At 34.9% G+C, this 12,920-nt stretch overlaps 2 protein-coding genes across 5 annotated transcripts in view; both read left to right on the top strand.

Moving 5' to 3' along the window:
• The window catches only part of LOC144554225 (putative disease resistance RPP13-like protein 1), a 55,617-nt gene that overhangs the window by 39,293 nt on the left and 3,404 nt on the right, over window positions 1–12,920 (top strand). The window lies entirely within an intron of this gene.
• On the top strand, window positions 5,107–12,772 carry LOC144554216 (putative disease resistance protein RGA3). Of its 4 annotated transcripts, none has more exons than XM_078302533.1 (7): window positions 5,107–5,534; window positions 6,479–10,638; window positions 10,818–11,132; window positions 11,351–11,472; window positions 11,724–11,822; window positions 12,281–12,395; window positions 12,723–12,772. In XM_078302533.1, exons 1-3 carry the CDS (start codon window positions 5,207–5,209, stop codon window positions 10,860–10,862), a joined length of 4,533 nt encoding a protein of 1,510 aa, XP_078158659.1. In that variant the 5' UTR covers window positions 5,107–5,206; the 3' UTR covers window positions 10,863–11,132; window positions 11,351–11,472; window positions 11,724–11,822; window positions 12,281–12,395; window positions 12,723–12,772. The 4 variants fall into 4 exon arrangements, with proteins under 4 accessions (XP_078158659.1, XP_078158657.1, XP_078158658.1 ...); XM_078302531.1 differs by having other exon boundaries at window positions 11,348–11,472; XM_078302532.1 differs by having other exon boundaries at window positions 11,348–11,472; window positions 12,250–12,395.

The following is a 12,920-nucleotide window of genomic DNA, read 5'->3' as shown; positions in this document are numbered from 1 at the left end:
TATAATACTTGATATTAATACTTTCATATGTCAGTATAAATACTTATAATACTTGATATTAATACTTTCATATATCAGTATAAATACTTATAATAATTTATAGTAATACTTTCATATCATATTTGCCCTTCAAAATCATAGAAACTCACATAATTATTCAAAAACAATTAAATAACAGAATTAAGCACTTAAAATTTACTAAACAATATTAATTTATAAAACATGACTATTATACCCTCCTCTTTTCTCTCTTTTCTCTCTCTGTCCCCTCCAATTCTCGGTCACCAGATGAGGTGCAGGATACCACCTGACCAAGGATCGTTGAAGAAAGGGAGGAATGAAACCAGGCAGGATTAATTGATCATGTTTGTACCAAGGAAGATAAGTAGGATTGAGTTGAGGAGGATCTACATTAGCTATTCTGTTGATTCTTCTCCAAAAAGGGACCACCGATTTGCAAATATTTGATATCAGACTCAAATTTGTGGCCTCCAATCAACACAATTCTCCATTTTCTCCTTTTTGTTCACTTCGGTTTTTTCACTGGAGAATGAACAGCTGCCATATCCTGAATTTTTTTCTATTATAAATTTTGGAAAATAATTTTAGCTCATATGTTATTGAGTTGTTGCCCAACTTTAGAAAAATATTTTTCCGTACTCATCCGAATTTCCCACGCACATTATATTTCTTTTTATTTTGCAACCCACTAAGCTAACTCACCTTCGCCATTTCGCATCTTCACTATATATTGTTGCAGACCGGTATTTTCTTTTCAATTTCCAACTCTTCTATCTTCACCTCTTTGCTCTGAGCTAAAATAACAAAACGGGCACAGAAAGAAAAAAGAAAAAAAAAATAATAAGGGCCAGTGATGTCGTACAGGACAATACTACATGTACAGAAAAAACTTTGTCATTGGTTCAAATCGCAATCTGCACTAGGCTTCCGGTTGAATGGCTATCGCCTGATAAATAAGATATACACATATGCCATCGGTTCATAATCGATGACATTAATCACTTGTGCCAACGGTGATCAATTTTATTTACAATTATTGTTGACCGACTTGTAGTTCTCTCCACGTGGTAACAAGGAAGCCCAGGTCCAAAATTGATGAATTTTGGGCCGAAGAGTCAATCTGTAAGTTGATCAATTTTTCATTTCCTGTAATGATCATTTATGAAATTATATTGTGATTGATGTATATTTTATTTAACTGAACAATTTTTAAGTCATGTTTCTTATTAAGTTATTTAATTTCGTATTCAACATTATTTATTCTATTAACGTTATCAATCATCACAAAATGCATTTACTCGTTACTAAATAAAAACGTTTAAGAGGCGAAATTAAATCATGCAAAACTAGATTTTTCTTTTTTTAATAACATAGTTCACAGAATAACATCTACTTTGTATTTTTTTTTATTACCTTAAATAAAATGTAAAATAAAGAACTAGATTGCATTTCTGAAAATCGGGAGGTAAATTTTTTAAATTATTGACTTTGAAAAAAAATTACGGACGGGTCAAAATAGTTATAGTATATCAACTTTCGTAAAATTGAATATTTTCTTACGAAAATTAGTTGTTGGTGTATATATTTTTAGATTTTGCTTAGACTGGTACATATTTTGTTAGATATCTTTTTATGTACACATAAAATCATTAATACGCAACGAAATATGCAACTGGCATCCTTGTCTAAGGAATTTTTTTAGGAACCGTACATAAAAAATAATAATTTATCAAACCAACTTAATTATTTTGATTTTTACAAAAATCATATGAATTGAGATGTCATTTCAGTCTGAAGTAAATTTTTTTGGGACAGAATTGTCAGTTCGGTCCGAGCCATGCCCCCTGAATTTTAGACTTTACTGTAAAAAATAGGCCCAATTGGTTTCTACCCCCTTGGAAATTTTCTTGCCCCTTTATAAACCCAGTAAGCCCCCCAAATATAGAATAACTGATTGTTGAGGCGCCTGAAGATTAAAGACTCGTCGCTGGGCTGAAATAGAAATATTGCTGGGTCGCTCCGCTGACTCTCAGTCAAATTACAAACGGACGGCCCAGATTAATCTTATCCGGACCAAAGTCAATCATTTACCCATTACTAAATATAAACATGTAAGAGGGGATCGAAATAAAATCAAGCAAAACTGCAATTTTTTAATAATATAGAGCACAAAATAACATCAACTTTGTCTATTACCTTAAATAGAAGGTAAAATGCAGACCTAGTTGTATTTATTATGGTACCTTATGAATTTTGTTTTATTTTTAAATTGTATACATAAAAAATCGGGAGGTAAATTTTTTAAAATATTTTGTTAAATTATTTTATTGATGGGTCGAGTAGTTATTAGCAACGAAAGTATATTCTCTTTTTTAAAACTGTACAAATTAAATGTACAAAAAATACTCAAATTTATCGAGAAGCAATTAATTATAACAAAAATATGTTCAAACATATATATATAATTAATGTTGGACTCACAATTTTACTCGTAGCAATTAGAGAAATATTATGGTGAAAAAAAAACACTTACACAATCAGGTGTTTTTAGTAGATCATGATATGTGTTCAAATATCTGAATAAACTTATATAATTAATTTTTTTTTTAATTTGAAGGCTTGATTTGAATTATTTTTGTTGTTTTGCTGTTGAGATCAATAAACTCTACTTGTGTAGTTTACACACAGCATGTCTCAAGTCAGAAAAAAAAAAGGGTTCGTGATAGGTTTGACGAGCCAGTGGTAAAAGAAAATCCTCTTTGTGAAAATAAAACCATCACGAATTTGGCATGAGTAGTGCTAAAATGGATGACCTCCTGGAAAGTCCCTGCATGTGTTGAACATTTCGGTTGAGTTTCATTTCTAGTCTACCCCAATTTAATTAGAAATAAAGGCTTTGAAGAAGAAGAAGCAACTGTTGAGATAAATACTTCACACTACAGCAGAAAGTTGTTTCGCCGATCTCAGATATATAAAACGGTCGCTGATAAAACGTTCCATACTCTTACTCTTTGTTTGCATCTTGTTGGATTTCGGTTTTACCGTCGGTTTGCAAATTAAGCAAAACTGTTCAAAGTTTTTGTTATGCCAACCATTGACCCTTCCCTCTAGGTCAACCTTAGGGATAACGCCTCATTGGTGGATGTTTTGGTCATTTGTAATATTATATATGCTATGTATATTAGTTCCTTTCCATTTTGTCTTCATTTAGGGCATTTTCTTCACTGTTTTTTTTTTTCTTTTCATGCGAAGTTAATTACAATAATACCAGGTTTTATTTTGCTGGATTAATCCAAGCTGAACAATAAATCACCTTGATAAGGTATTAAATGTACATTTATCTAATCTAAATTTATGGTTGACTTGTTTGATTTTCGATCAATTAATGCAAATATTTGAGATATCTTTTTATATACACGTAAAATCATTAATAGGCGACGGGATATACAACGCTCATCCTCGTCTAAGACACTGTTGATAGACCCCATATATATATATATATATATATATATATATATATATAAAGAGAGAGAGAGAGAGATGGGCTATGGTGCATTGCAATGCATGGAGGGATTTGTGCATTGGATCATAAATCTAAAATTTAAAATTCAAATGACCGATCCAAACCGTTCATCTTGTTCTCCATATTAATATGTGCTTGGAGGCCAAATTTTAAATTTTTATGAATTGTTTTACTATTTATTAAGTATTTTACAAAATTGTTGATCCAACGGTGGCTTAACAAAACAGTAAAATCAGCAGCCACCGTTGGATCAACAATTTTGTAAAATAGTTAATAAATAGTAAAAAAATTCAGAAAAATGTAAAATTTGGTCTCCAAGGACATATTAATATGGAGAACAAGATGAACGGTTTGGATCGGTCATTTGAATTTTTAATTTTAGATTTTTGGTCTCCAAACACATATTAATATAGAAAACAAGATGAATGGTTCGGATCGACCGTTTGGATTTTGAAAACTCTAATATTGAGCCGTAGCACCGTAGGTCTCTATGCAACCCATAGCACTTTAGCCTTACCCATATATATATATACGAAAACATATGACATAAATATTTAGATCCTTTTTAATACAAGTAAAAGTATACTGTAAAATTGCAAGGAAATTTAATTTGAGGCAGCTAGGAAATATCGTATCCTCATACAGTGTGTGGGCCAAGGAAAATGTGATATGAGGCGCCAAGGACATTATAAGAGTATGTGGGCCCAAGAGTACTTAAATCCCTTTCGAGCTTATCACCGTATTCAATCTTATTACTCATATGTGGACACAAGAAATTTAGAATCTTGTCCATACATGCATTTTCTTATCTTAAAGATATCGATTGATCATGATTTTATAAAACTTTGTTTTTGTTGCTCTTGGTAATGGATACGGTCTAGTGTCTTTAAAGTAGTATTGACATCATGAGTAGAATTCGAATGTCTTGTATCTTTCATATATCTCAACCGTGTCTCATATTCTTAATTCTATTTTTAAAGTTCAAAAATTCAAATTGAACCATTCAACATGATATTCATATTAAAATGTGTTGGACACCAAATTTTTAATTGTTAGAAAAGAAAAAAAATATTATTTTTGTAGATGTTCATGTTATTAATTTTTTGGAGCGATGTAAGGAGCTCAATTTTATATTCATGAATCCATACTTATTTATTGTATTTGATAATATATGTACAACACTTGATGTCTTGGGATTTTAGTTGCGGATCAATTGTCGTTGGTCTGATGTTTTATGTAAATATTCCTTAGGCGGAGCCACTGGATGTGCAGTTATTATTGCAAATAACCATTTGGGTGGGGACTTAAAGTTTGATTTATCGCATGGTTGGTCTGGCAATAGAACAAAAACAAACTCTGAAATTTTTATTTTTACCATCTTAGAAAAAGTTAAACCAAAATAACTACGATTTGATCAAAATTTTATTTTTGACAAGACCGCAACGTGAAATTGCAGACATAAATTGGTAGTCCTCAACTTTATTCTGGGGACACATTTCATAGTTTAATACAATGATTTTCTTGGTCAATAAGCACAGAAAAGTAGAGACCATTCATTTGTGAGATAATGCTTTGCTTAATTTTCACAAGTCTTCTAGTCAAGCAACCACCCAGAGAACAGAGAACAGAAAGAGAGAGAGAGAGAGTTTCAATTCCAATTCAATGGCGTCCGGATTGTTTTCCTCCATCCAATCCCTCTCCACCAAGCTCCTTGACGCCATTCGTGGCACCACTTCCCCTGATACCAATCAAAACGAAAGTGTTAGAGAGGATTTGCAGAAGCTGAGTCAGATGCTTGCGAGGATCCAGGCTGTTCAACAGGACGCTGAAGAGAGGGAGATTCATGACAGATCTGTTCGTCTGTGGTTGGCGGAGCTGAGAGGTGTGGCCTACGAAGCGGAGGATGTGCTGGACGAGTTCTACTACGAGGTGCTCAGATCCATCGTGGAGAGCGGAGATGCTGCTATTGAGGCCTACCATAGGGACGGGGGTATGCTTTTAATTGTTCTTTTGGTACCTTTTTCCTTTTTAACTGTATAATTTGGTATTTTAATTGTGGCATACAAGATGTTCGATCAAATGTCCGATGCCTATTTCATCGTTGTACGGAAACCTGGCAAAATTCAGCACACTTCTTTTGTACTACTGGCTCTCATGTGTGTATGCTGACTCGTGTGAGTTGAGTTGTTTTCCATTTATCTTTACTGGCATATTTCCAAAGTGGTACCAGAATAAGATACAGCTCAAATTGTCACACTTTTTGTATCCTCATTGCCTAAAAAAGGTTATCTGTATGGAATTTAACCACATACACTTCATCCAAACCAACATGAAAAAAAAAATAGAAAACCTAAAAAAATCCTTGAGGTATCCCTTGTGTTAATTTTCATTGAATTCTCAAGGAATTTGTAATATATATATATATATATAGAAGTTGACTACTCTACTTACATAAGTATATGAGGGTATGTGCTTATAACTCATTTTTTTATTTTCAAAATCTAAAAAGTCAATTTGAACCATTAGATGTGATCTCTATTTTGAAATGTGCTTGGAGACCAAATTTTACATTTTTCTGATTTTCTTTACTATTTATTAAGCCACTTTGAAAATCGCTGATCCAATGGTAGCTTAACAAAACAGTAAAATAAGAAGCCACCGTTGGATCAACGATTTTCAAAGTGGCATAATAAATAGTAAAAAAATTCAGAAAAATGTAAAATTTGGTCTCCAAGCACATTTCAATATAGAGAGCACATCTAACGGTTCAGATAGACTTTTCAGATTTTGAAAACGAAAAAATAAGTTATAAGCATATACCCTCATATGCTTATGTAAGTAGAGTAACCAATCTCTCTCTCTCTCTCTCTCTCTATATATATATATTTAGTTAAACATAGGAAATAAGAGAAAGATTGATATACAATTCAACAGGGACTAAGAGGAAATTTGCCGAGATGCACACATCATCCTCCGTTGCTTCTTATTCATTTAGTATTACAAAGGTTGTGATTCCAGATAGCATGGCAGAGAAGATCAAGGGCATAACAGAAAAGTTTCAAGAGATTTCAAATGCTCATAGGGATCTTCATTTGAGGGAGGAGGATGGGAACCGGCTGGTTAGCAGTACACAAATCCGGCCACCAACCAGCTCTCATGTGGATGAAAGAGCTATTTTTGGTAGAGAGGAGGAGAAGGAGAATATCATTAGCGTCCTCAACCCTTTAAATGGTCTAGAATTTATGGTTCTTCCAATTGTTGGGATGGGCGGATTGGGCAAGACCACGCTTGCTCAGCTCGTTTACAATGACTCCAAGTTCTTGCAGTTGTTTGACAAGAGAGCTTGGGTGTCAGTCTCTGAGGATTTTGACCTAGTACGCCTAACTAGAGCAATAATTGAATCAATCAACAGAACAACTTGTGAGTTTTCTGAGCTAAACACACTGCAAGAAATTCTAAAGGAAAAAATAAGAGATGTTAGTTTGTTTCTTGTGCTAGATGATATGTGGAATGAAAACAAAGAACTGTGGGAACACTTTCAGGTTCCTTTAAAATGTGGTAAAACTGTAAAAGTATTGACAACAACCCGGAATACCTCGGTTGCTGAAATCATGCAGACAACATCTCCTATTCAGTTGGATTGCTTACCTGATGAAAAATGTTGGTCTCTGCTCAAGCATTTTGCTTTTGACAATGGAGAGGCAAGTGAAAATGGAAAACTTCTTGAGATTGGTCGTTCTATTGTCAAGAAGTGCAAAGGCTCCCCTTTGGTTACCAAGGTGCTAGGAGGCATTCTACGATATGATATGGATGAAGAGAAATGGAGAGAAATTTTGAAAAGTGACATATCTGAAATAGATGAGAATGGCAAAATTTTAACCCCATTACAGTTAAGTTACCAGAAATTACCGCTACATCTCAAACCATGCTTTGTTTATTTAGGCATGTTTCCAAAAGGTCAATGGATTGAGAAAGATCTTGTGGTTAGGCTTTGGATGGCTCAAGGTTACATTAATACCAACTCATCAAGAACTAAGAAAACATTAGAAGAAATAGGAAGTGAGTACTTGAATGAATTGCAAGGCAGATCACTCATTGATTTTTGGAAGTACAATACGTGCTATGTTCATGATTTAATTCATGATCTAGCAAGATCCATTTCGCAAAGGACAAACCTACCTGTTTTAGAGAATGACAATCAATGGAATAGTTCATACCAAATAACCCACCTATACTTAACCGAGAAACATGAATTGTCAGATTTTTTAGCATCCTGCAACAATAAAGTTATTCGAACATATGTAAGGGAATACCCAAGAAACTACAAATATGATTGGAAATACCCAAGAAACTACAAATATGATTGGGAATGCCCAAGAAACTACATAGATGATTCTGCCATTTTCTCTAGAATTACTTGTGTGCGAGCTCTTCAGTTGAGGAATTGTCTGCTGCTAGACACACACAGCACGATGAAGCACTTGCGTTATCTTTTTATTAGAGATGATAAAATAGAAAGCCTTCCTGAATCTTTATGTCTTCTTTACCACCTTCAAACTTTGGATATTAATTGCCATAATATTCTAGAGTTACCTGAAAACATCAAATCCCTTATTAACCTTCGGTTTCTTCAGTTTAGTAGTAAAATCAAGCAGTTACCTGAATCCATATCCCTACCTCAAAATCTGGATACATTATCCTTAGAACTCTGTGGGGAACTCAAAAAGTTGCCTAGGAGCATAGTGCAGTTACCAAACCTGCGTGTTCTAAAACTATCCGAGTATTTTATCTGTAACCTGTCATCTGGAATTGGAAAATTAACAAATCTTATAACTTTACGTGGGCATTTTAAAGTCATGGGAAGTGACATGACCCAGGGGCTGGGAGAATTAAGGGATATGAATAGACTTAGTGGGGTGATGTCCATATCAGGGCTAAATAATGTTGGTAATATCGAGTACTGTAGGAAGGCAAATCTTGTATCAAAACCAAATCTACGCGAGTTAATTCTAAACTTTGAGGAAGATGATGGTGCTCTCAAAAGCTTTTTGCAAAATGAATACCAAGGTCCACTTGTCAATATAGTTGTCAGTTCAAGTACCAATGTAAAGAATGAGAATGATGAAAAGATACAGGAAGGTGTACTTGAGAGCCTCCAACCTCATGGTAACCTCACAAATCTTGTAATATTAAATTATGGAGGGAGAGGATTTCCTCCTTGGTTGCTTGATCCATCATTAATGTTCAAGCTGACAACTCTAACTCTGAAATTGCAATGGGAGTTTCTTTTCTTGCCGCCATTCTTGGGTCAACTGCTACATCTCAAATCTCTCAAAATATACCAGAGTGGTGGCTCAAAGATTCTATTTGCAAATTATTCATCCAAGCAGCCTGCTAGAATTACTTTTTCATCACATCAACCTTCATTATATAACATGCTCAATTTGAGGGAGTGGCAAGCAGGTGATGAACCCGGCCTTAAGAAACTCATCATAAATAAATGCCCCAAATTAGGGAAAATAACTACTCCAGAAAAGGTTGAGGTGTTAGAGGTAAATGAATGTGGTTGTCAAGAAATCAAGTTCTCTTCACACTCTGAACTTAGAAGACTTTCAATCTCTAATTGTAGAAAGTTGATCACTATTTATTACAAAAGTGGGGACTTACCTTTTCTTGAGAGTATTTCACTTTCTAGATGCCCCATTTTGTCCATGCTCTCGGCCATCCCCCAAGAAATTAAGCAGCTGGATATAGCAAATTGTGGCTTTCAAGAAATCAAGTTCTCTTCACACTCTGAACTTAAAAGGCTTTCAATCTCTAATTGTAGAAAGTTGAACACTATTTATTACAAAAGTGGGGACTTACCTTTTCTTGAGAGTATTTCACTTTCTGGATGCCCCAATTTGTTGATGCTCTCGGCCATCCCCCACGAACTTAAGAAGCTGGATATAGCAAATTGTGGCGTTCAAGAAATCAACTTCTCACCACTATCTAAACTTCAAAAGATTTTGATCTCTAATTGTCGAAAGCTTGTCTCAATTTATTACAAAATTGGCTACTTACCTTTTCTTGAAAATATTTCAATTTCTGGATGCCCCGAATTATTGATATTTTCGGCCATCCTGGAAGAAATGAAGCAGATGGATATAAGAAATAGTGGTTTTCAATCTGAGATTCAAAGTTTTTCGATCTCTGACTATAGAGAGTTTATCCCACGGGGGACAGTGTCGCTTTCTAATTGCCCCAAATTAATGAAATTCTCAGCCATCCCAGCTGTAGAACTTGATATGCTGGAGATAATCGACTGCGGTATTCGTGAAATCATTTTACCATCAAGATGTAAGCTGCTAGAAATCCATAACTGTCCAGAGCTAATTTCAGTTCATTGGAGGGATGGGGACTCAAGTTCTCTTCCTCTAGTAAAATTTGTTGATTGCCCGCAGTTGAAACTCCTAAAAATTCCAAAAGAAGTTGAAGTACTGCAAATAAAATCTTGTGGTACTCATGAAATATATTTTCCCTCACAATCTAGGGTGTGGAGTGTTGATATCTATGGTTGTCCAGAGCTGTTCTCGGTTCATTGGATGGATGAGGATGTACCATTTCTCAAGGACCTCTTTTTAGAGGCTTGTCCAGCATTACGGAGAACATCAGTAGTCCCAAACCAAATACACCAACTGGGAATAACTGAATGTGGTTTGCATGAAATCCAGTTCCCGAACCAGTGCAACATTGTTTCAGTTCACATTTCTGGCTGTTCTGAGCTCATATCACTTCAATTTCTGCAAGGAGATCTCCCGTTACTTGAGAAATTTACAATTAAATCTTGTCCCCAGTTTCGCGAGGTTTTAACTATTCCATATCAACTGAAACAATTAAAGATAGTTGACTGCCTTTTTCCTGAAATCCACCTTTTGCCACAATCAAATCTTCGGCGATTAATCATCAGTGAGTGTGCAAATCTTATTGCAATTAAAGGGCTTCAGGCACAGTTCCCTACGGGTGATGTGTCACACCCCATGATGGAGATGGCTGAAATTCGTAATTGCCCCAGAATGGATTTTGGTACCCAGGGAAACAGCTACTTCTATCAGGTAAAGGATCTCTATCTCAACAGTATTCCCACCCCAAACCAACCCCCCCCCCCCCCCCCCCCCCCCCCCACCCCACCCCACACACACACACACAGTGACCATTTGATTAATATCCCATTGTAATTCTTTTTGCAACAGAGAGGTCAGAGGTCTAATGTGGAATAATTATATGCATGTAGGTCACGCAGGAGGCCTCACAGGATCTCGGTACAGAGGAGCCATAGTTCAGTTATGAGGAGTTGGCACCATGGATGTTTCCCCCGAGGGACAATGACCATGAGTCAGGCGATCGCATAGCCATGACTGTGCTCATGCAGCAACACAGTGACCATTTGATTAATATCCCGTTGTAATTCTTTTTGCAACAGAGAGGTCAGAGGTCTAATTTGGCATAGTAAGGATATCAATGATCTCTTCTCATAAGCAACAAATGAAATGGAGGTGAGCAAGACGAGCAAGTCTAAAAGCTATTGGTTTCTTCCTTCAGTCTTAAGGTAACACAAAACTCAATTAATGTATTAAATTACAAGAATATTTTCTGGCACATAAAACTACACTGCAATGAATGAAAAATAAACTCGCTAAAAGTAAGAGCAGAGAAAATAAACCTCCAAGACCATTTGATTAATATCCCATTTTAATTCTTAAGGGAACACACACATACAGTGACCATTTGATTAATATCCCATTTTAATTCTTTTTGCAACAGAAGTTAAGAGGTCTAATTTGGCATAGTTAGGATATCAATGATCTCTTCTCATAAGCAACACATGGAAGAATGGCGAGCAAGACGAGCGAATCTAAAATCTATTAGTTTCTTCCTTCATTTTTAAGGTAACACAAAACTCAATTTATGTATTCAATTACATGAAAATTTTCTGGCACATAAAACTACACTGCTGTGAAAGAAAAATAAACTCGCTAAAAGTAAGAACAGGGAAAATGAACTTCCAACACCAAGAAATATACAATAAGAATTGTTACTTTGTCAAGATACAACAATGCTAAAGCTAAAGTAGCAATCCAATTGCTAATTAGTGTAAAATTTCTTTTAACTATTTTCTTTGTTTCTTTATCTCTTTTAGGTGGGGGATTAACTGCTCATGACCTAGGTCTGATTGGGGTGGTTGATTGGCAGTCTCTATTGGTTTAGTAGAAATACCCTCAATTCTTTAAATTAGAAGGTATGATACCTAAAACAGCTCATATATTTGTGTTCCAGACTTGTGTTTTAATTATTTACAATGTAAATGCTGTGACTTGTTAAATTTGTTTGTATACTGAATATTGTAGTGTGAATATAATGAATATGATATCTGACACGTTAGGTGATTAATAAGGTGAAACTTTTACTTTGATTAGAGGAGCTTAATCTTGCTGAATTGTTTCAGCTTGCCAGTTAAATCTATTGGTTTTTAAGTAATGGGTTTTCGAAATGATAAATCTGTTCTTCCAATAAACCTTGTACCAGCTTTATATTTTGTTGCTACAAAGCATTTTGAATTTCTAGTATTTTCTGATACAATCTCCATGAACTAACTTGTGAAATTCTCCAAACTTAGAAGGTCTATCTTTATAAAGTGCATAATTGTGGAAAATATTTCTTGTCAGAGGGGCTTAAGCACAAGTTTGTACACTGTAGGAACATAAACATCTCTCCTGCTACTGAAAGTCTCCAATTCAGGCATCATATTACCATTGGTGATTGTCCTCTGATGAGAGACTGATGCCAGAGAGATGGCATCACTTACTATGAGGTCTGGGTACAACAATAATAAATATACATATATTAGATTATTTAGAAGCTAGAGATCCTTGAATATATATATTTATTAATAGTATAACCAACCAGTACCAACTATCTTTGGTAAATATTCTGGAATTCGTTGATTAAGCCTAAAAAAAAATAAACCAAGTTGAAGAATAAGACAAAAAATAAAGAATAAGAAAAAGGGGTGATTTCCAATGCTATAATACATTTGGTCATTACAGGACCAAACAACTTGTATTATACTGATATACCAGCATTAAATCCTCTAGAACAATTTTCTTACCTGCATGTCATGTCTAATTTTCATTGGCAGTTGATTGACAGCCCCCAAGATGATAGAAGCTAAACTGGGAAGTGCTAAACCGTAAAGTGGTGAACAGAGAAGGGCTGGATCAGCTTAAATTGCAATCCTTTCGTTATTGGGAAATAAATAGTTGCCTTGTTTGTGGTTATGATCCCTTACTCTTATTCTTTTCTTTTCTTTCCAATTTGTTTGTGCATCTTGCTTGTT

This window comes from Carex rostrata, chromosome 5, assembly GCF_964058835.1.
Source record: "Carex rostrata chromosome 5, lpCarRost1.2, whole genome shotgun sequence".
Taxonomy (NCBI): Eukaryota; Viridiplantae; Streptophyta; class Magnoliopsida; order Poales; family Cyperaceae; genus Carex; species Carex rostrata.
Note: the sequence above shows the minus strand (reverse complement) of the source record. Positions and strands in the feature narration are given on the sequence as shown.

What these genes read in the sequence shown, in the direction of transcription:
- LOC144554216 (XM_078302533.1), top strand. Translation starts at nt 5,207, where the DNA reads ATGGCGTCCGGATTGTTTTCCTCCATCCAATCCCTCTCCACCAAGCTC. An exon ending in GGCCTACCATAGGGACGGGG is followed by an intron (nt 5,535 to 6,478) that starts GTATGCTTTTAA and finishes ACAATTCAACAG; the next exon opens with GGACTAAGAGGAAATTTGCC. An exon ending in GAAACAGCTACTTCTATCAG is followed by an intron (nt 10,639 to 10,817) that starts GTAAAGGATCTC and finishes ATATGCATGTAG; the next exon opens with GTCACGCAGGAGGCCTCACA.